Source organism: Oncorhynchus nerka, unplaced genomic scaffold, assembly GCF_034236695.1.
Source record: "Oncorhynchus nerka isolate Pitt River unplaced genomic scaffold, Oner_Uvic_2.0 unplaced_scaffold_811, whole genome shotgun sequence".
In the NCBI taxonomy this organism is placed as follows: Eukaryota; Metazoa; Chordata; class Actinopteri; order Salmoniformes; family Salmonidae; genus Oncorhynchus; species Oncorhynchus nerka.
The window spans coordinates 119108-145278 of record NW_027040444.1 but is presented as its reverse complement, the minus strand read 5'-3'; the positions used below and the strand labels follow the sequence as shown (position 1 = coordinate 145278).

The window sequence follows — 26171 nt, the reverse complement described above, 5'->3', positions numbered from 1 at the left end:
TCTTGTAGCGGATGCGAGCTTCAACTGGAAGCCAGTGGAGAGAGCGGAGGAGCGGGGTGACGTGAGAGAACTTGGGAAGGTTGAACACCAGACGGGCTGCGGCGTTCTGGATGAGTTGTAGGGGTTTAATGGCACAGGCAGGGAGCCCAGCCAACAGCGAGTTGCAGTAATCCAGACGGGAGATGACAAGTGCCTGGATTAGGACCTGCGCCGCTTCCTGTGTGAGGCAGGGTCGTACTCTGCGGATGTTGTAGAGCATGAACCTACAGGAACGGGCCACCGCCTTGATGTTATTTGAGAACGACAGGGTGTTGTCCAGGATCACGCCAAGGTTCTTAGCGCTCTGGGACGAGGACACAATGGAGTTGTCAACCGTGATGGCGAGATCATGGAACGGGCAGTCCTTCCCCGGGAGGAAGAGCAGCTCCGTCTTGCCGAGGTTCAGCTTGAGGTGATGATCCGTCATCCACACTGATATGTCTGCCAGACATGCAGAGATGCGATTCGCCACCTGGTCGTCAGAAGGGGGAAAGGAGAAGATTAATTGTGTGTCGTCTGCATAGCAATGATAGGAGAGACCATGTGAGGTTATGACAGAGCCAAGTGACTTGGTGTATAGCGAGAATAGGAGAGGGCCTAGAACAGAGCCCTGGGGACACCAGTGGTGAGAGCACGTGGTGAGGAGACGGATTCTCGCCACGCCACCTGGTAGGAGCGACCTGTCAGGTAGGACGCAATCCAGCGTGGGCCGCGCCGGAGATGCCCAACTCGGAGAGGGTGGAGAGGAGGATCTGATGGTTCACAGTATCGAAGGCAGCCGATAGGTCTAGAAGGATGAGAGCAGAGGAGAGAGAGTTAGCTTTAGCAGTGCGGAGCGCCTCCGTGATACAGAGAAGAGCAGTCTCAGTTGAATGACTAGTCTTGAAACCTGACTGATTTGGATCAAGAAGGTCATTCTGAGAGAGATAGCGGGAGAGCTGGCCAAGGACGGCACGTTCAAGAGTTTTGGAGAGAAAAGAAAGAAGGGATACTGGTCTGTAGTTGTTGACATCGGAGGGATCGAGTGTAGGTTTTTTCAGAAGGGGTGCAACTCTCGCTCTCTTGAAGACGGGAGGGACAGCCAGCGGTCAGGGATGAGTTGATGAGCGAGGTGAGGTAAGGGAGGGAGAAGGTCTGGAGAAGAGAGGAGGGGATAGGGTCAGCGGGCAGGTTGTTGGGCGGCCGGCCGTCACAAGACGCGAGATGTCATCTGGAGAGAGAGGGGAGAAAGAGGTCAGAGCACAGGGTAGGGCAGTGTGAGCAGAACCAGCGGTGTCGACCTTCTTTTTGACTTAGCAAACGAGGATCGGATGTGTCGACCTTCTTTTCAAAATGGTTGACAGAAGTCATCTGCAGAGAGGGAGGAGGGGGAGGAGGATTCAAGAGGGAGGAGAAGGTGGCAAAGAGCTTCCTAGGGTTAGAGGCAGATGCTTGGAATTTAGAGTGGTAGAAAGTGGCTTTAGCATTAGAGACAGGGAGGAAAATGTAGAGAGGAGGGAGTGAAAGGATGCCAGGTTCATTACATTAGGGACTGGGACCACTTTCCTCCTTTATCGGCTGCCCGGAGCCATTGTTCTGTGACTACACCACTTTATCAACAGGTTCATTACATTAGTAGACTGGGACTATACCACTTTATACTGTCAACAGGTTCATTACATTAGTAGACTGGGACTACACCACTTTATACTGTCAACAGGTTCATTACATTAGTAGACTGGGACTACAACTTATCAACAGGTTCATTACATTAGTAGACTGGGACTACACCACTTTATACTGTCAACAGGTTCATTACATTAGTAGACTGGGACTACACCACTTTATACTGTCAACAGGTTCATTACATTAGTAGACTGGGACTACACCACTTTATCAACAGGTTCATTACATTAGTAGACTGGGACTACACCACTTTATACTGTCAACAGGTTCATTACATTAGTAGACTGGGACTACACCACTTTATACTGTCAACAGGTTCATTACATTAGTAGACTGGGACTACACCACTTTTACTGTCAACAGGTTCATTACATTAGTAGACTGGGACTACACCACTTTATACTGTCAACAGGTTCATTACATTAGTAGACTGGGACTACACCACTTTATACTGTCAACAGGTTCATTACATTAGTAGACTGGGACTACACCACTTTATCAACAGGTTCATTACATTAGTAGACTGGGACTACACCACTTTATACTGTCAACAGGTTCATTACATTAGTAGACTGGGACTACACCACTTTATACTGTCAACAGGTTCATTACATTAGTAGTAGACTGGGACTACACCACTTTATACTGTCAACAGGTTCATTACATTAGTAGACTGGGACTACACCACTTATACTTTATACTGTCAACAGGTTCATTACATTAGTAGACTGGGACTACACCACACAACACATTTATCAACAGGTTCATTACATTAGTAGACTGGGACTACACCACTTTATACTGTCAACAGGTTCATTACATTAGTAGACTGGGACTACACCACTTTATACTGTCAACAGGTTCATTACATTAGTAGACTGGGACTACACCACTTTATACTGTCAACAGGTTCATTACATTAGTAGACTAGGACTACACCACTTTATACTGTCAACAGGTTCATTACATTAGTAGACTGGGACTACACCACTTTATACTGTCAACAGGTTCATTACATTAGTAGACTAGGACTACACCACTTTATACTGTCAACAGGTTCATTACATTAGTAGACTGGGACTACACCACTTTATACTGTCAACAGGTTCATTACATTAGTAGACTGGGACTACTGGGACTACACCACTTTATACTGTCAACAGGTTCATTACATTAGTAGACTGGGACTACACCACTTTATACTGTCAACAGGTTCATTACATTAGTAGACTGGGACTACACCACTTTATCAACAGGTTCATTACATTAGTAGACTGGGACTACACCACTTTATCAACAGGGTTCATTACATTAGTAGACTGGGACTACACCACTTTATACTGTCAACAGGTTCATTACATTAGTAGACTGGGACTACACCACTTTATACTGTCAACAGGTTCATTACATTAGTAGACTGGGACTACACCACTTTATACTGTCAACAGGTTCATTACATTAGTAGACTGGGACTACACCACTTTATACTGTCAACAGGTTCATTACATTAGTAGACTGGGACTACACCACTTTATACTGTCAACAGGTTCATTACATTAGTAGACTGGGACTACACCACATTTTATACTGTCAACAGGTTCATTACATTAGTAGACTGGGACTACACCACTTTATACTGTCAACAGGTTCATTACATTAGTAGACTGGGACTACACCACTTTATACTGTCAAAAGGTTCATTACATTAGTAGACTGGGACTACACCACTTTATACTGTCAACAGGTTCATTACATTAGTAGACTGGGACTACATCACTTTATCAACAGGTTCATTACATTAGTAGACTGGGACTACACCACTTTATACTGTCAACAGGTTCATTACATTAGTAGACTGGGACTACACCACTTTATACTGTCAACAGGTTCATTACATTAGTAGACTGGGACTACACCACTTTATCAACAGGTTCATTACATTAGTAGACTGGGACTACACCACTTTATCAACAGGTTAATTACATTAGTAGACTGGGACTACACCACTTTATACTGTCAACAGGTTCATTACATTAGTAGACTGGGACTACACCACTTTATACTGTCAACAGGTTCATTACATTAGTAGACTGGGACTACACCACTTTATACTGTCAACAGGGTCATTACATTAGTAGACTGGGACTACACCACTTTATACTGTCAACAGGTTCATTACATTAGTAGACTGGGACTACACCACTTTATCAACAGGTTCATTACATTAGTAGACTGGGACTACACCACTTTATACTGTCAACAGGTTCATTACATTAGTAGACTGGGACTACACCACGTTATACTGTCAACAGGTTCATTACATTAGTAGACTAGGACTACACCACTTTATACTGTCAACAGGTTCATTACATTAGTAGACTGGGACTACACCACTTTATCAACAGGTTCATTACATTAGTAGACTGGGACTACACCACTTTATACTGTCAACAGGTTCATTACATTAGTAGACTGGGACTACACCACTTTATACTGTCAACAGGTTCATTACATTAGTAGACTGGGACTACACCACTTTATACTGTCAACAGGTTCATTACATTAGTAGACTGGGACTACACCACTTTATCAACAGGTTCATTACATTAGTAGACTGGGACTACACCACTTTATCAACAGGTTCATTACATTAGTAGACTGGGACTACACCACTTTATACTGTCAACAGGTTCATTACATTAGTAGACTGGGACTACACCACTTTATCAACAGGTTCATTACATTAGTAGACTGGGACTACACCACTTTATACTGTCAACAGGTTCATTACATTAGTAGACTGGGAGTACACCACTTTATACTGTCAACAGGTTCATTACATTAGTAGACTGGGACTACACCACTTTATACTGTCAACAGGTTCATTACATTAGTAGACTGGGACTACACCACTTTATACTGTCAACAGGTTCATTACATTAGTAGACTGGGACTACACCACTTTATACTGTCAACAGGTTCATTACATTAGTAGACTGGGACTACACCACTTTATCAACAGGTTCATTACATTAGTAGACTGGGACTACACCACTTTATACTGTCAACAGGTTCATTACATTAGTAGACTGGGACTACACTACTTTATACTGTCAACAGGTTCATTACATTAGTAGACTGGGACTACACCACTTTATACTGTCAACAGGTTCATTACATTAGTAGACTGGGACTACACCACTTTATACTGTCAACAGGTTCATTACATTAGTAGACTGGGACTACACCACTTTATACTGTCAACAGGTTCATTACATTAGTAGACTGGGACTACACTACTTTATACTGTCAACAGGTTCATTACATTAGTAGACTGGGACTACACCACTTTATACTGTCAACAGGTTCATTACATTAGTAGACTGGGACTTGTCAACAGGTTCATTACATTAGTAGACTGGGACTACACCACTTTATACTGTCAACAGGTTCATTACATTAGTAGACTGGGACTACACCACTTTATACTGTCAACAGGTTCATTACATTAGTAGACTGGGACTACACCACTTTATACTGTCAACAGGTTCATTACATTAGTAGACTGGGACTACACCACTTTATACTGTCAACAGGTTCATTACATTAGTAGACTGGGACTACACCACTTTATACTGTCAACAGGTTCATTACATTAGTAGACTGGGACTACACCACTTTATACTGTCAACAGGTTCATTACATTAGTAGACTGGGACTACACCACTTTATACTGTCAACAGGTTCATTACATTAGTAGACTGGGACTACACCACTTTATCAACAGGTTCATTACATTAGTAGACTGGGACTACACCACTTTATCAACAGGTTCATTACATTAGTAGACTGGGACTACACCACTTTATACTGTCAACAGGTTCATTACATTAGTAGACTGGGACTACACCACTTTATCAACAGGTTCATTACATTAGTAGACTGGGACTACACCACTTTATCAACAGGTTCATTACATTAGTAGACTGGGACTACACCACTTTATCAACAGGTTCATTACATTAGTAGACTGGGACTACACCACTTTATACTGTCAACAGGTTCATTACATTAGTAGACTGGGACTACACCACTTCATCAACAGGTTCATTACATTAGTAGACTGGGACTACACCACTTTATACTGTCAACAGGTTCATTACATTAGTAGACTAGGACTACACCACTTTATCAACAGGTTCATTACATTAGTAGACTACTGTACCCACAGTCCTCTCTGGTATACCCTGGACTACATTACCCACAGTCCTCTCTGGTCTACCCTGAACTACTTTACCCACAGTCCTCTCTGATCTACCCTGAAATACTTTACCCACAGTCCTCTCTGGTCTACCCTGAAATACTTTACCCACAGTCCTATCTGGTCTACCCTGAACTACACTACCCACAGTCCTCTCTGGTCTACCCTGAACTACATTACCCACAGTCCTCTCTGGTCTACCCTGAACTACATTACCCACAGTCCTCCTATGTGTCTGGTCTCTGATAGGCTGGTCGAGGCAGTGTGAGAGCCAGTGGAAACTTCAACGCCAACCAAGATGCAGAGACCCTCTACAAGGCCATGAAGGGACTGGGTCAGTGGTGTGTGTGGTCTGAATGTGATGCAAAGTGAGGGAGTAACCATGGCACCAAAGATTTGACTATGGTGTTTGTTGTTACCGTAGGAACCGATGAGGATTCCATCATGAAGTTGTTGACGTCTCGTAGCAACAGCCAGAGACAGCAGATCAAAGCTGCATACAAGACCCTGCATGGCAAGGTCAGAACACAACCACAATACAACCACAATACAACCACAACCACAATACAACCACAATACAACCACAACCACAATACAACCACAATACAACCACAACCACAATATAACCACAATACAACCACAATACAACCACAACCACAATACAACCACAATATAACCACAATACAACCACAATACAACCACAACCACAATACAACCACAATACAACCACAACCACAATACAACCACAATACAACCACAATACAACCACAACCACAATACAACCACAATACAACCACAATACAACCACAATACAACCACAACCACAATACAACCACAATACAACCACAATATAACCACAACCACAATACAACCACAATACAACCACAACCACAATAACAATATAACCACAATACAACCACAACCACAATACAACCACAACCACAATACAACCACAACCACAATACAACCACAATACAACCACAACCACAATACAACCACAATACAACCACAACCACAATACAACCACAATATAACCACAATACAACCACAATACAATCACAACCACAATACAACCACAACCACAATACAACCACAATACAACCACAACCACAATACAACCACAATATAACCACAATATAACCACAATACAACCACAATACAACCACAATACAACCACAACCACAATACAACCACAATACAACCACAACCACAATATAACCACAATACAACCACAACCACAATACAACCACAATACAACCACAATACAACCACAATACAACCACAATATAACCACAATACAAACCACAATACAACCACAACCACAACCACAATACAACCACAACCACAATACAACCACAATACAACAACCACAATACAACCACAATACAACCACAATATAACCACAATACAACCACAACCACAATACAACCACAATACAACCACAACCACAATACAACCACAATACAACCACACAACCACAATACAACCACAACCACAATACAACCACAATACAACCACAACCACAATATAACCACAATACAACCACAACCACAATACAACCACAACCACAATACAACCACAACCACAATACAACCACAACCACAATACAACCACAATACAACCACAACCACAATACAACCACAATACAACCACAACCACAATACAACCACAATACAACCACAATACAACCAATACAACCACAACCACAATACAACCACAATACAACCACAACCACAATACAACCACAATACAACCACAACCACAATATAACCACAATACAACCACAATACAACCACAACCACAATACAACCACAACCACAATACAACCACAACCACAATATAACCACAATACAACCACAACCACAATACAACCACAATACAACCACAACACAATACAACCACAATACAACCACAATACAACCACACAACACAACAATACAACCACAATACAACCACAACCACAATATAACCACAATACAACCACAACACAACAATATAACCACAATACAACCACAATATAACCACAATACAACCACAATACAACCACAATACAACCACAACCACAATACAACCACAATACAACCACAACCACAATACAACCACAATACAACCACAACCACAATACAACCACAATACAACCACAATACAACCACAATACAACCACAATACAACCACAATACAACCACAACCACAATACAACCACAATACAACCACAACCACAATACAACCACAACCACAATACAACCACAACCACAATATAACCACAATACAACCACAACCACAATACAACCACAATACAACCACAACCACAACCACAACCACAATATAACCACAATACAACCACAACCACAATACAACCACAATACAACCACAATACAACACAACCACAACCACAATATAACCACAATACAACCACAACCACAATATAACCACAATACAACCACAACCACAATATAACCACAACCACAACCACAATACAACCACAACCACAACCACAATACAACCACAATACAACCACAACCACAATACAACCACAATACAACCACAACCACAATATAACCACAATACAACCACAATATAACACAATACAACCACAAACAACAACCACAATACAACCACAACCACAATACAACCACAATACAACAATACAACCACAATACAACCACAACCACAATACAACCACAATACAACCACAACACAACCACAACCACAACCACAATACAACCACAACCACAACCACAATACAACCACAATACAAACCACAACCACAATACAACCACAATACAACCACAACCACAACCACAACCACAATACAACCACAACACAACCACAAACAACCACAACCACAACCACAACCACAACCACAACCACAATACAACCACAATACAACCACAACACAATACAACCACAATACAACCACAACACAATAACACAACCACAATACAACCATAACCACAATACAACCACAACCACAACCACAACCACAACACAACCACAATACAACCACAACCACAATACAACCACACAATGCAAACACAACCACAACACAACCACAATACAACCACAATACAACCCAACCACAACCAAACACAACCACAACACAACCATAACACAACCCTAAACAATCCCTACAACACAACCACAACACAACCATAAACACAACCTACAACACAACCATAATATAACCACAATAACAACCATAACACAACCCAAACACAACCATAACACAACCATAACACAACCATAACACAACCATAACACACATAACACACATTAAACAACCTAACACAACCATAACACAACCCTAACACAACCATAACACAACCCTAACACAACCATAACACAACCATAACACAACCCTAAACACAACCCTAACACAACCCTAACACAACCCTAAACACAACCCTAAACACAACCATAACACAACCCTAACACAACCATAACACAACCATAACACAACCATAACACAACCCTAACACAACCTAACACAACCATAACACAACCATAACACAACCATAACACAACCATAACACAACCATAACACAACCATAACACAACCATAAACACAACCATAACACAACCATAACACAACCATAAACACAACCCTAAACACAACCATAACACAACCATAACACAACCATAACACAACCATAACACAACCATAAACAACCATAACACAACCATAACACAACCATAAACACAACCATAACATAACACAACTGTAATGATATCTAAACAACCATAACACAACCATAACACAACCATAACACAACCATAACACAACCATAACACAACCATAAACAACCATAACACAACCATAACACAACCATAAACAACCATAACACAACCCATAACACAAACCATAAACAACCATAACACAACCATAAGCTGACAACCATAAACAACCATAAACAACACAACCATAACACAACCATATCTGTACAACCATGAACCATTAGAAACAACCATAACACAACCATAAACAACCATAACACAACCCTAACACAACCATAACACAACCCTAAACAACCCTGTAATGATATCTGTAGGAGCTGAGACCATTAGAACCCTGTAATGATATCTGTAGGAGCTGAGACCATTAGAACCCTGTAATGATATCTGTAGGAGCTGAGACCATTAGAATGTCACTGTACCCTGTAATGATATCTGTAGGAGCTGAGACCATTAGAATGTCACTGTACCCTGTAATGATATCTGTAGGAGCTGAGACCATTAGAATGTCACTGTACCCTGTAATGATATCTGTAGGAGCTGAGACCATTAGAATGTCACTGTACCCTGTAATGATATCTGTAGGAGCTGAGACCATTAGAATGTCACTGTACCCTGTAATGATATCTGTAGGAGCTGAGACCATTAGAATGTCACTGTACCCTGTAATGATATCTGTAGGAGCTGAGACCATTAGAATGTCACTGTACCCTGTAATGATATCTGTAGGAGCTGAGACCATTAGAATGTCACTGTACCCTGTAATGATATCTGTAGGAGCTGAGACCATTAGAATGTCACTGTACCCTGTAATGATATCTGTAGGAGCTGAGACCATTAGAATGTCACTGTACCCTGTAATGATATCTGTAGGAGCTGAGACCATTAGAATGTCACTGTACCCTGTAATGATATCTGTAGGAGCTGAGACCATTAGAATGTCACTGTACCCTGTAATGATATCTGTAGGAGCTGAGACCATTAGAATGTCACTGTACCCCTGTAATGATATCTGTAGGAGCTGAGACCATTAGAATGTCACTGTACCCTGTAATGATATCTGTAGGAGCTGAGACCATTAGAATGTCACTGTACCCTGTAATGATATCTGTAGGAGCTGAGACCATTAGAATGTCACTGTACCCTGTAATGATATCTGTAGGAGCTGAGACCATTAGAATGTCACTGTACCCTGTAATGATATCTGTAGGAGCTGAGACCATTAGAATGTCACTGTACCCTGTAATGATATCTGTAGGAGCTGAGACCATTAGAATGTCACTGTACCCTGTAATGATATCTGTAGGAGCTGAGACCATTAGAATGTCACTGTACCCCCTGTAATGATATCTGTAGGAGCTGAGACCATTAGAATGTCACTGTACCCTGTAATGATATCTGTAGGAGCTGAGACCATTAGAATGTCACTGTACCCTGTAATGATATCTGTAGGAGCTGAGACCATTAGAATGTCACTGTACCCCTGTAATGATATCTGTAGGAGCTGAGACCATTAGAATGTCACTGTACCCTGTAATGATATCTGTAGGAGCTGAGACCATTAGAATGTCACTGTACCCTGTAATGATATCTGTAGGAGCTGAGACCATTAGAATGTCACTGTACCCTGTAATGATATCTGTAGGAGCTGAGACCATTAGAATGTCACTGTACCCCCTGTAATGATATCTGTAGGAGCTGAGACCATTAGAATGTCACTGTACCCTGTAATGATATCTGTAGGAGCTGAGACCATTAGAATGTCACTGTACCCCCTGTAATGATATCTGTAGGAGCTGAGACCATTAGAATGTCACTGATATCTGTAGGAGCCCTGTAATGATATCTGTAGGAGCTGAGACCATTAGAATGTCACTGTACCCCCTGTAATGATATCTGTAGGAGCTGAGACCATTAGAATGTCACTGTACCCTGTAATGATATCTGTAGGAGCTGAGACCATTAGAATGTCACTGTACCCCCTGTAATGATATCTGTAGGAGCTGAGACCATTAGAATGTCACTGTACCCCCTGTAATGATATCTGTAGGAGCTGAGACCATTAGAATGTCACTGTACCCTGTAATGATATCTGTAGGAGCTGAGACCATTAGAATGTCACTGTACCCCTGTAATGATATCTGTAGGAGCTGAGACCATTAGAATGTCACTGTACCCTGTAATGATATCTGTAGGAGCTGAGACCATTAGAATGTCACTGTACCCCTGTAATGATATCTGTAGGAGCTGAGACCATTAGAATGTCACTGTACCCTGTAATGATATCTGTAGGAGCTGAGACCATTAGAATGTCACTGTACCCTGTAATGATATCTGTAGGAGCTGAGACCATTAGAATGTCACTGTACCCTGTAATGATATCTGTAGGAGCTGAGACCATTAGAATGTCACTGTACCCTGTAATGATATCTGTAGGAGCTGAGACCATTAGAATGTCACTGTACCCTGTAATGATATCTGTAGGAGCTGAGACCATTAGAATGTCACTGTACCCCTGTAATGATATCTGTAGGAGCTGAGACCATTAGAATGTCACTGTACCCTGTAATGATATCTGTAGGAGCTGAGACCATTAGAATGTCACTGTACCCCTGTAATGATATCTGTAGGAGCTGAGACCATTAGAATGTCACTGTACCCTGTAATGATATCTGTAGGAGCTGAGACCATTAGAATGTCACTGTACCCCCTGTAATGATATCTGTAGGAGCTGAGACCATTAGAATGTCACTGTGAGACCCCTGTAATGATATCTGTAGGAGCTGAGACCATTAGAATGTCACTGTACCCTGTAATGATATCTGTAGGAGCTGAGACCATTAGAATGTCACTGTACCCCTGTAATGATATCTGTAGGAGCTGAGACCATTAGAATGTCACTGTACCCCCTGTAATGATATCTGTAGGAGCTGAGACCATTAGAATGTCACTGTACCCTGTAATGATATCTGTAGGAGCTGAGACCATTAGAATGTCACTGTACCCTGTAATGATATCTGTAGGAGCTGAGACCATTAGAATGTCACTGTACCCCCTGTAATGATATCTGTAGGAGCTGAGACCATTAGAATGTCACTGTACCCCCTGTAATGATATCTGTAGGAGCTGAGACCATTAGAATGTCACTGTACCCTGTAATGATATCTGTAGGAGCTGAGACCATTAGAATGTCACTGTACCCTGTAATGATATCTGTAGGAGCTGAGACCATTAGAATGTCACTGTACCCTGTAATGATATCTGTAGGAGCTGAGACCATTAGAATGTCACTGTACCCCTGTAATGATATCTGTAGGAGCTGAGACCATTAGAATGTCACTGTACCCTGTAATGATATCTGTAGGAGCTGAGACCATTAGAATGTCACTGTACCCCCTGTAATGATATCTGTAGGAGCTGAGACCATTAGAATGTCACTGTACCCTGTAATGATATCTGTAGGAGCTGAGACCATTAGAATGTCACTGTACCCTGTAATGATATCTGTAGGAGCTGAGACCATTAGAATGTCACTGTACCCTGTAATGATATCTGTAGGAGCTGAGACCATTAGAATGTCACTGTACCCTGTAATGATATCTGTAGGAGCTGAGACCATTAGAATGTCACTGTACCCCCTGTAATGATATCTGTAGGAGCTGAGACCATTAGAATGTCACTGTACCCCCTGTAATGATATCTGTAGGAGCTGAGACCATTAGAATGTCACTGTACCCCCTGTAATGATATCTGTAGGAGCTGAGACCATTAGAATGTCACTGTACCCCCTGTAATGATATCTGTAGGAGCTGAGACCATTAGAATGTCACTGTACCCTGTAATGATATCTGTAGGAGCTGAGACCATTAGAATGTCACTGTACCCTGTAATGATATCTGTAGGAGCTGAGACCATTAGAATGTCACTGTACCCTGTAATGATATCTGTAGGAGCTGAGACCATTAGAATGTCACTGTACCCTGTAATGATATCTGTAGGAGCTGAGACCATTAGAATGTCACTGTACCCTGTAATGATATCTGTAGGAGCTGAGACCATTAGAATGTCACTGTACCCTGTAATGATATCTGTAGGAGCTGAGACCATTAGAATGTCACTGTACCCCCTGTAATGATATCTGTAGGAGCTGAGACCATTAGAATGTCACTGTACCCCTGTAATGATATCTGTAGGAGCTGAGACCATTAGAATGTCACTGTACCCCCTGTAATGATATCTGTAGGAGCTGAGACCATTAGAATGTCACTGTACCCCCTGTAATGATATCTGTAGGAGCTGAGACCATTAGAATGTCACTGTACCCCCTGTAATGATATCTGTAGGAGCTGAGACCATTAGAATGTCACTGTACCCTGTAATGATATCTGTAGGAGCTGAGACCATTAGAATGTCACTGTACCCTGTAATGATATCTGTAGGAGCTGAGCTAGAAGACCATTAGGAGCTGAGAATGTCACTGTACCCTGTAATGATATCTGTAGGAGCTGAGACCATTAGAATGTCACTGTACCCCTGTAATGATATGTAGGAGCTGAGACCTGTCACTGTACCCTGTAATGATATCTGTAGGAGCTGAGACCATTAGAATGTCACTGTACCCTGTAATGATATCTGTAGGAGCTGAGACCATTAGAATGTCACTGTACCCTGTAATGATATCTGTAGCTGAGACCATTAGAATGTCATCTGTAATGATATCTGTAGGAGCTGAGACCATTAGAATGTCACTGTACCCTGTAATGATATCTGTAGGAGCTGAGACCATTAGAATGTCACTGTACCCCCTGTAATGATATCTGTAGGAGCTGAGACCATTAGAATGTCACTGTACCCTGTAATGATATCTGTAGGAGCTGAGACCATTAGAATGTCACTGTACCCTGTAATGATATCTGTAGGAGCTGAGACCATTAGAATGTCACTGTACCCTGTAATGATATCTGTAGGAGCTGAGACCATTAGAATGTCACTGTACCCTGTAATGATATCTGTAGGAGCTGAGACCATTAGAATGTCACTGTACCCTGTAATGATATCTGTAGGAGCTGAGACCATTAGAATGTCACTGTACCCCCTGTAATGATATCTGTAGGAGCTGAGACCATTAGAATGTCACTGTACCCCCTGTAATGATATCTGTAGGAGCTGAGACCATTAGAATGTCACTGTACCCCCTGTAATGATATCTGTAGGAGCTGAGACCATTAGAATGTCACTGTACCCTGTAATGATATCTGTAGGAGCTGAGACCATTAGAATGTCACTGTACCCTGTAATGATATCTGTAGGAGCTGAGACCATTAGAATGTCACTGTACCCCCTGTAATGATATCTGTAGGAGCTGAGACCATTAGAATGTCACTGTACCCCCTGTAATGATATCTGTAGGAGCTGAGACCATTAGAATGTCACTGTACCCTGTAATGATATCTGTAGGAGCTGAGACCATTAGAATGTCACTGTACCCTGTAATGATATCTGTAGGAGCTGAGACCATTAGAATGTCACTGTGAGACCCCTGTAATGATATCTGTAGGAGCTGAGACCATTAGAATGTCACTGTACCCTGTAATGATATCTGTAGGAGCTGAGACCATTAGAATGTCACTGTACCCTGTAATGATATCTGTAGGAGCTGAGACCATTAGAATGTCACTGTACCCCTGTAATGATATCTGTAGGAGCTGAGACCATTAGAATGTCACTGTACCCCTGTAATGATATCTGTAGGAGCTGAGACCATTAGAATGTCACTGTACCCTGTAATGATATCTGTAGGAGCTGAGACCATTAGAATGTCACTGTACCCTGTAATGATATCTGTAGGAGCTGAGACCATTAGAATGTCACTGTACCCCTGTAATGATATCTGTAGGAGCTGAGACCATTAGAATGTCACTGTACCCCCTGTAATGATATCTGTAGGAGCTGAGACCATTAGAATGTCACTGTACCCCTGTAATGATATCTGTAGGAGCTGAGACCATTAGAATGTCACTGTACCCTGTAATGATATCTGTAGGAGCTGAGACCATTAGAATGTCACTGTACCCTGTAATGATATCTGTAGGAGCTGAGACCATTAGAATGTCACTGTACCCCCTGTAATGATATCTGTAGGAGCTGAGACCATTAGAATGTCACTGTACCCTGTAATGATATCTGTAGGAGCTGAGACCATTAGAATGTCACTGTACCCTGTAATGATATCTGTAGGAGCTGAGACCATTAGAATGTCACTGTACCCCTGTAATGATATCTGTAGGAGCTGAGACCATTAGAATGTCACTGTACCCCTGTAATGATATCTGTAGGAGCTGAGACCATTAGAATGTCACTGTACCCTGTAATGATATCTGTAGGAGCTGAGACCATTAGAATGTCACTGTACCCTGTAATGATATCTGTAGGAGCTGAGACCATTAGAATGTCACTGTACCCTGTAATGATATCTGTAGGAGCTGAGACCATTAGAATGTCACTGTACCCTGTAATGATATCTGTAGGAGCTGAGACCATTAGAATGTCACTGTACCCTGTAATGATATCTGTAGGAGCTGAGACCATTAGATATCTGTAGGAGCTGAGACCATTAGAATGTCACTGTACCCTGTAATGATATCTGTAGGAGCTGAGACCATTAGAATGTCACTGTACCCCTGTAATGATATCTGTAGGAGCTGAGACCATTAGAATGTCACTGTACCCTGTAATGATATCTGTAGGAGCTGAGACCATTAGAATGTCACTGTACCCTGTAATGATATCTGTAGGAGCTGAGACCATTAGAATGTCACTGTACCCTGTAATGATATCTGTAGGAGCTGAGACCATTAGAATGTCACTGTACCCCCTGTAATGATATCTGTAGGAGCTGAGACCATTAGAATGTCACTGTACCCTGTAATGATATCTGTAGGAGCTGAGACCATTAGAATGTCACTGTACCCTGTAATGATATCTGTAGGAGCTGAGACCATTAGAATGTCACTGTACCCTGTAATGATATCTGTAGGAGCTGAGACCATTAGAATGTCACTGTACCCCTGTAATGATATCTGTAGGAGCTGAGACCATTAGAATGTCACTGTACCCTGTAATGATATCTGTAGGAGCTGAGACCATTAGAATGTCACTGTACCCTGTAATGATATCTGTAGGAGCTGAGACCATTAGAATGTCACTGTACCCTGTAATGATATCTGTGAGGAGCTGAGACCATTAGAATGTCACTGTACCCTGTAATGATATCTGTAGGAGCTGAGACCATTAGAATGTCACTGTACCCTGTAATGATATCTGTGGGAGCTGAGACCATTAGAATGTCACTGTACCCTGTAATGATATCTGTAGGAGCTGAGACCATTAGAATGTCACTGTACCCCTGTAATGATATCTGTAGGAGCTGAGACCATTAGAATGTCACTGTACCCTGTAATGATATCTGTAGGAGCTGAGACCATTAGAATGTCACTGTACCCTGTAATGATATAGGAGCTGAGACCATTAGAATGTCACTGTACCCTGTAATGATATCTGTAGGAGCTGAGACCATTAGAATGTCACTGTACCCTGTAATGATATCTGTAGGAGCTGAGACCATTAGAATGTCACTGTACCCTGTAATGATATCTGTAGGAGCTGAGACCATTAGAATGTCACTGTACCCCCTGTAATGATATCTGTAGGAGCTGAGACCATTAGAATGTCACTGTACCCCCTGTAATGATATCTGTAGGAGCTGAGACCATTAGAATGTCACTGTACCCCCTGTAATGATATCTGTAGGAGCTGAGACCATTAGAATGTCACTGTACCCTGTAATGATATCTGTAGGAGCTGAGACCATTAGAATGTCACTGTACCCTGTAATGATATCTGTAGGAGCTGAGACCATTAGAATGTCACTGTACCCTGTAATGATATCTGTAGGAGCTGAGACCATTAGAATGTCACTGTACCCCCTGTAATGATATCTGTAGGAGCTGAGACCATTAGAATGTCACTGTACCCCCTGTAATGATATCTGTAGGAGCTGAGACCATTAGAATGTCACTGTACCCTGTAATGATATCTGTAGGAGCTGAGACCATTAGAATGTCACTGTACCCTGTAATGATATCTGTAGGAGCTGAGACCATTAGAATGTCACTGTACCCCTGTAATGATATCTGTAGGAGCTGAGACCATTAGAATGTCACTGTACCCTGTAATGATATCTGTAAGAGCTGAGACCATTAGAATGTCACTGTACCCCCTGTAATGATATCTGTAGGAGCTGAGACCATTAGAATGTCACTGTACCCCTGTAATGATATCTGTAGGAGCTGAGACCATTAGAATGTCACTGTACCCTGTAATGATATCTGTAGGAGCTGAGACCATTAGAATGTCACTGTACCCCCTGTAATGATATCTGTAGGAGCTGAGACCATTAGAATGTCACTGTACCCCCTGTAATGATATCTGTAGGAGCTGAGACCATTAGAATGTCACTGTACCCCCTGTAATGATATCTGTAGGAGCTGAGACCATTAGAATGTCACTGTACCCCTGTAATGATATCTGTAGGAGCTGAGACCATTAGAATGTCACTGTACCCTGTAATGATATCTGTAGGAGCTGAGACCATTAGAATGTCACTGTACCCCCTGTAATGATATCTGTAGGAGCTGAGACCATTAGAATGTCACTGTACCCCTGTAATGATATCTGTAGGAGCTGAGACCATTAGAATGTCACTGTACCCCTGTAATGATATCTGTAGGAGCTGAGACCATTAGAATGTCACTGTACCCCTGTAATGATATCTGTAGGAGCTGAGACCATTAGAATGTCACTGTAGGAGCTGAGACCCCTGTAATGATATCTGTAGGAGCTGAGACCATTAGAATGTCACTGTACCCCTGTAATGATATCTGTAGGAGCTGAGACCATTAGAATGTCACTGTACCCCTGTAATGATATCTGTAGGAGCTGAGACCATTAGAATGTCACTGTACCCCCTGTAATGATATCTGTAGGAGCTGAGACCATTAGAATGTCACTGTACCCTGTAATGATATCTGTAGGAGCTGAGACCATTAGAATGTCACTGTACCCCTGTAATGATATCTGTAGGAGCTGAGACCATTAGAATGTCACTGTACCCTGAGATATCTGTAGGGCTGAGACCATTAGAATGTCACTGTACCCCCTGTAATGATATCTGTAGGAGCTGAGACCATTAGAATGTCACTGTACCCTGTAATGATATCTGTAGGAGCTGAGACCATTAGAATGTCACTGTACCCCTGTAATGATATCTGTAGGAGCTGAGACCATTAGAATGTCACTGCCCCCTGTAATGATATCTGTAGGAGCTGAGACCATTAGAATGTCACTGTACCCCCTGTAATGATATCTGTAGGAGCTGAGACCATTAGAATGTCACTGTACCCTGTAATGATATCTGTAGGAGCTGAGACCATTAGAATGTCACTGTACCCTGTAATGATATCTGTAGGAGCTGAGACCATTGAATGTCAATGTAATACATTCAGCTGTAGAGAACCCTGTAATGATATCTGTAGGAGCTGAGACCATTAGAATGTCACTGTACCCCTCTGTAATGATATCTGTAGGAGCTGAGACCATTAGAATGGAGCTGAGACCATTAGAATGTACCCTGTACCCTGTAATGATATCTGTAGGAGCTGAGACCATTAGAATGTCACTGTACCCTGTAATGATATCTGTAGGAGCTGAGACCATTAGAATGTCACTGTACCCCCTGTAATGATATCTGTAGGAGCTGAGACCATTAGAATGTCACTGTACCCTGTAATGATATCTGTAGGAGCTGAGACCATTAGAATGTCACTGTACCCTGTAATGATATCTGTGGAGCTGAGACCATTAGAATGTCACTGTACCCCCTGTAATGATATCTGTAGGAGCTGAGACCATTAGAATGTCACTGTACCCCTGTAATGATATCTGTAGGAGCTGAGACCATTAGAATGTCACTGTACCCTGTAATGATATCTGTAGGAGCTGAGACCATTAGAATGTCACTGTACCCTGTAATGATATCTGTAGGAGCTGAGACCATTAGAATGTCACTGTACCCCCCTGTAATGATATCTGTAGGAGCTGAGACCATTAGAATGTCACTGTACCCCCTGTAATGATATCTGTAGGAGCTGAGACCATTAGAATGTCACTGTACCCTGTAATGATATCTGTAGAGCTGAGACCATTAGAATGTCACTGTACCCTTAATGATATCTGTAGGAGCTGAGACCATTAGAATGTCACTGTACCCCCTGTAATGATATCTGTAGGAGCTGAGACCATTAGAATGTCACTGTACCCTGTAATGATATCTGTAGGAGCTGAGACCATTAGAATGTCACTGTACCCTGTAATGATATCTGTAGGAGCTGAGACCATTAGAATGTCACTGTACCCTGTAATGATATCTGTAGGAGCTGAGACCATTAGAATGTCACTGTACCCTGTAATGATATCTGTAGGAGCTGAGACCATTAGAATGTCACTGTACCCCTGTAATGATATCTGTAGGAGCTGAGACCATTAGAATGTCACTGTACCCTGTAATGATATCTGTAGGAGCTGAGACCTGTAATGATTAGAGCTGAGACCATTAGAATGTCACTGTACCCCCTGTAATGATATCTGTAGGAGCTGAGACCATTAGAATGTCACTGTACCCTGTAATGATATCTGTAGGAGCTGAGACCATTAGAATGTCACTGTACCCCCTGTAATGATATCTGTAGGAGCTGAGACCATTAGAATGTCACTGTACCCTGTAATGATATCTGTAGGAGCTGAGACCATTAGAATGTCACTGTACCCTGTAATGATATCTGTAGGAGCTGAGACCATTAGAATGTCACTGTACCCTGTAATGATATCTGTAGGAGCTGAGACCATTAGAATGTCACTGTACCCCCTGTAATGATATCTGTAGGAGCTGAGACCATTAGAATGTCACTGTACCCTGTAATGATATCTGTAGGAGCTGAGACCATTAGAATGTCACTGTACCCTGTAATGATATCTGTAGGAGCTGAGACCATTAAGAATGTCACTGTACCCTGTAATGATATCTGTAGGAGCTGAGACCATTAGAATGTCACTGTACCCTGTAATGATATCTGTAGGAGCTGAGACCATTAGAATGTCACTGTACCCCTGTAATGATATCTGTAGGAGCTGAGACCATTAGAATGTCACTGTACCCTGTAATGATATCTGTAGGAGCTGAGACCATTAGAATGTCACTGTACCCTGTAATGATATCTGTAGGAGCTGAGACCATTAGAATGTCACTGTACCCCTGTAATGATATCTGTAGGAGCTGAGACCATTAGAATGTCACTGTATGACATATCTGTAATGATATCTGTATGAGCTGAGGACCATTAGAATGTCACTGTACCCTGTAATGATATCTGTAGGAGCTGAGACCATTAGAATGTCACTGAACCCCCTGTAATGATATCTGTAGGAGCTGAGACCATTAGAATGTCACTGTACCCTGTAATGATATCTGTAGGAGCTGAGACCATTAGAATGTCACTGTACCCCCTGTAATGATATCTGTAGGAGCTGAGACCATTAGAATGTCACTGTACCCTGTAATGATATCTGTAGGAGCTGAGACCATTAGAATGTCACTGTACCCTGTAATGATATCTGTAGGAGCTGAGACCATTAGAATGTCACTGTACCCCCTGTAATGATATCTGTAGGAGCTGAGACCATTAGAATGTCACTGTACCCCCTGTAATGATATCTGTAGGAGCTGAGACCATTAGAATGTCACTGTACCCCCTGTAATGATATCTGTAGGAGCTGAGACCATTAGAATGTCACTGTACCCTGTAATGATATCTGTAGGAGCTGAGACCATTAGAATGTCACTGTACCCTGTAATGATATCTGTAGGAGCTGAGACCATTAGAATGTCACTGTACCCTGTAATGATATCTGTAGGAGCTGAGACCATTAGAATGTCACTGTACCCTGTAATGATATCTGTAGGAGCTGAGACCATTAGAATGTCACTGTACCCTGTAATGATATCTGTAGGAGCTGAGACCATTAGAATGTCACTGTACCCCTGTAATGATATCTGTAGGAGCTGAGACCATTAGAATGTCACTGTACCCCCTGTAATGATATCTGTAGGAGCTGAGACCATTAGAATGTCACTGTACCCCTGTAATGATATCTGTAGGAGCTGAGACCATTAGAATGTCACTGTACCCCTGTAATGATATCTGTAGGAGCTGAGACCATTAGAATGTCACTGTACCCTGTAATGATATCTGTAGAGCTGAGACCATTAGAATGTCACTGTACCCTGTAATGATATCTGTAGGAGCTGAGACCATTAGAATGTCACTGTACCCTGTAATGATATCTGTAGGAGCTGAGACCATTAGAATGTCACTGTACCCTGTAATGATATCTGTAGAGCTGAGACCATTAGAATGTCACTGTACCCTGTAATGATATCTGTAGGAGCTGAGACCATTAGAATGTCACTGTACCCCTGTAATGATATCTGTAGGAGCTGAGACCATTAGAATGTCACTGTACCCCTGTAATGATATCTGTAGGAGCTGAGACCATTAGAATGTCACTGTACCCTGTAATGATATCTGTAGGAGCTGAGACCATTAGAATGTCACTGTACCCTGTAATGATATCTGTAGGAGCTGAGACCATTAGAATGTCACTGTACCCTGTAATGATATCTGTAGGAGCTGAGACCATTAGAATGTCACTGTACCCTGTAATGATATCTGTAGGAGCTGAGACCATTAGACCTGTACCCTTAAGAATGTCTGAGACCATTAGAATGTCACCCTGTAATGATATCTGTAGGAGCTGAGACCATTAGAATGTCACTGTACCCTGTAATGATATCTGTAGGAGCTGAGACCATTAGAATGTCACTGTACCCCTGTAATGATATCTGTAGGAGCTGAGACCATTAGAATGTCACTGTACCCTGTAATGATATCTGTAGGAGCTGAGACCATTAGAATGTCACTGTACCCTGTAATGATATCTGTAGGAGCTGAGACCATTAGAATGTCACTGTACCCTGTAATGATATCTGTAGGAGCTGAGACCATTAGAATGTCACTGTACCCTGTAATGATATCTGTAGGAGCTGAGACCATTAGAATGTCACTGTACCCTGTAATGATATCTGTAGGAGCTGAGACCATTAGAATGTCACTGTACCCCTGTAATGATATCTGTAGGAGCTGAGACCATTAGAATGTCACTGTACCCCTGTAATGATATCTGTAGGAGCTGAGACCATTAGAATGTCACTGTACCCTGTAATGATATCTGTAGGAGCTGAGACCATTAGAATGTCACTGTACCCCTGTAATGATATCTGTAGGAGCTGAGACCATTAGAATGTCACTGTACCCTGTAATGATATCTGTAGGAGCTGAGACCATTACCCTGTAATGATATCACTGAGACCATTATGTCACTGTACCCTGTAATGATATCTGTAGGAGCTGAGACCATTAGAATGTCACTGTACCCTGTAATGATATCTGTAGGAGCTGAGACCATTAGAATGTCACTGTACCCTGTAATGATATCTGTAGGAGCTGAGACCATTAGAATGTCACTGTACCCTGTAATGATATCTGTAGGAGCTGAGACCATTAGAATGTCACTGTACCCTGTAATGATATCTGTAGGAGCTGAGACCATTAGAATGTCACTGTACCCTGTAATGATATCTGTAGGAGCTGAGACCATTAGAATGTCACTGTACCCCTGTAATGATATCTGTAGGAGCTGAGACCATTAGAATGTCACTGTACCCTGTAATGATATCTGTAGGAGCTGAGACCATTAGAATGTCACTGTACCCTGTAATGATATCTGTAGGAGCTGAGACCATTAGAATGTCACTGTACCCCTGTAATGATATCTGTAGGAGCTGAGACCATTAGAATGTCACTGTACCCCTGTAATGATATCTGTAGGAGCTGAGACCATTAGAATGATATCAGCTGACCATTAGAATGTCACTGTACCCTGTAATGATATCTGTAGGAGCTGAGACCATTAGAATGTCACTGTACTCCTGTAATGATATCTGTAGGAGCTGAGACCATTAGAATGTCACTGCCCCCTGTAATGATATCTGTAGGAGCTGAGACCATTAGAATGTCACTGTACCCTGTAATGATATCTGTAGGAGCTGAGACCATTAGAATGTCACTGTACCCTGTAATGATATCTGTAGGAGCTGAGACCATTAGAATGTCACTGTACCCTGTAATGATATCTGTAGGAGCTGAGACCATTAGAATGTCACTGTACCCTGTAATGATATCTGTAGGAGCTGAGACCATTAGAATGTCACTGTACCCTGTAATGATATCTGTAGGAGCTGAGACCATTAGAATGTCACTGTACCCTGTAATGATATCTGTAGGAGCTGAGACCATTAGAATGTCACTGTACCCCTGTAATGATATCTGTCAGGATGATATCTGAGACCATTAGAATGTCACTGTACTCCCTGTAATGATATCTACAGGAGCTGAGACCATTAGAATGTCACTGTACCCTGTAATGATATCTGTAGGAGCTGAGACCATTAGAATGTCACTGTACCCTGTAATGATATCTGTAGGAGCTGAGACCATTAGAATGTCACTGTACCCCCTGTAATGATATCTGTAGGAGCTGAGACCATTAGAATGTCACTGTACCCTGTAATGATATCTGTAGGAGCTGAGACCATTAGAATGTCACTGTACCCCTGTAATGATATCTTACAGGGCTGGACCAGTGAATGTCACTGTACCCTGTAATGATATCTGTACAGGGTACAGTGACATTCCTAATGGTCTCAGCTCCTACAGATATCATTACAGGCACAGTGACATCTCTAATGTCCAGCTCCTACAGATATCATTACAGGGGGTACATGACATTCTAATGGTCTCAGCTCCTACAGATATCAATACAGGGCACAGTGACATTCTCATGGTCTCAGCTCCTACAGATATCGTCATAGGTACAGTGACATTCCTAATGGTCTCAGCTCCCTACAGATATCATTACAGGGTACAGACATTCTAATGGTCTCAGCTCCTACAGATATCATTACAGGGGGCATAGTGACATTCTAATGGTCTCAGCTCCTACAGATATCATTACAGGGGCAGTGACATTCTCATGGTCTCAGCTCCTACAGACATTGTCATTACAGGGGTATCATTACAGGTTCTAATGGTCTCAGCTCCTACAGATATCATTACAGGGTACAGTGACATTCTAATGGTCTCAGCTCCTACAGATATCATTACAGGGTACAGTGACATTCTAATGGTCTCAGCTCCTACAGATATCATTAGGGGGTGACATTCTAATGGTCTCAGCTCCTACAGATATCATTACAGGGGGTACAGTGACATTCTAATGGTCTCAGCTCCTACAGATATCATTACAGGGGTACAGACATTCTAATGGTCTCAGCTCCTACAGATATCATTACAGGGGGTACAGTGACATTCTAATGGTCTCAGCTCCTACAGATATCATTACAGGGGGTACAGTGACATTCTAATGGTCTCAGCTCCTACAGATATCATTACAGGGTACAGTGACATTCTAATGGTCTCAGCTCCTACAGATATCATTACAGGTACAGTGACATTCTAATGGTCTCAGCTCCTACAGATATCATTACAGGTACAGTGACATTCTAATGGTCTCAGCTCCTACAGATATCATTACAGGGTACAGTGACATTCTAATGGTCTCAGCTCCTACAGATATCATTACAGGGGGTACAGTGACATTCTAATGGTCTCAGCTCCTACAGATATCATTACAGGGGGGTACAGTGACATTCTAATGGTCTCAGCTCACAGATATCATTAGGTACAGTGACATTCTAATGGTCTCAGCTCCTACAGATATCATTACACAGGACATTCTAATGGTCTCAGCTCCTACAGATATCATTACAGGGGTACAGTGACATTCTAATGGTCTCAGCTCCTACAGATATCATTACAGGGTACAGTGACATTTCTAATGGTCTCAGCTCCTACAGATATCAGGGGGTACAGGACATTCTAATGGTCTCAGCTCCTACAGATATCATTACAGGGTACAGTGACATTCTAATGGTCTCAGCTCCTACAGATATCATTACAGGGGGGTACAGTGACATTCTAATGGTCTCAGCTCCTACAGATATCATTACAGGGGTACAGTGACATTCTAATGGTCTCAGCTCCTGCAGATATCATTACAGGGTACAGTGACATTCTAATGGTCTCAGCTCCTACAGATATCATTACAGGGTACAGTGACATTCTAATGGTCTCAGCTCCTACAGATATCATTACAGGGTACAGTGACATTCTAATGGTCTCAG

The 26171-nt window shown here is 42.1% G+C and overlaps 2 protein-coding genes across 2 annotated transcripts in view; both read left to right on the top strand.

Moving 5' to 3' along the window:
• The window catches only part of LOC135571070 (annexin A5-like), a 90407-nt gene that overhangs the window by 36260 nt on the left and 27976 nt on the right, over positions 1-26171 (top strand). The gene's annotated exons all lie outside the window — the stretch shown is intronic.
• Positions 1-26171, top strand: part of LOC135571068 (annexin A5-like) — a 77584-nt gene that overhangs the window by 27315 nt on the left and 24098 nt on the right. Inside the window, exons 3-4 of the mRNA XM_065016874.1 lie at positions 6215-6299; positions 6390-6484. Of these exons, the coding sequence (XP_064872946.1) occupies positions 6215-6299; positions 6390-6484 (180 nt within the window). The remainder of the gene's footprint in view (positions 1-6214; positions 6300-6389; positions 6485-26171) is intronic.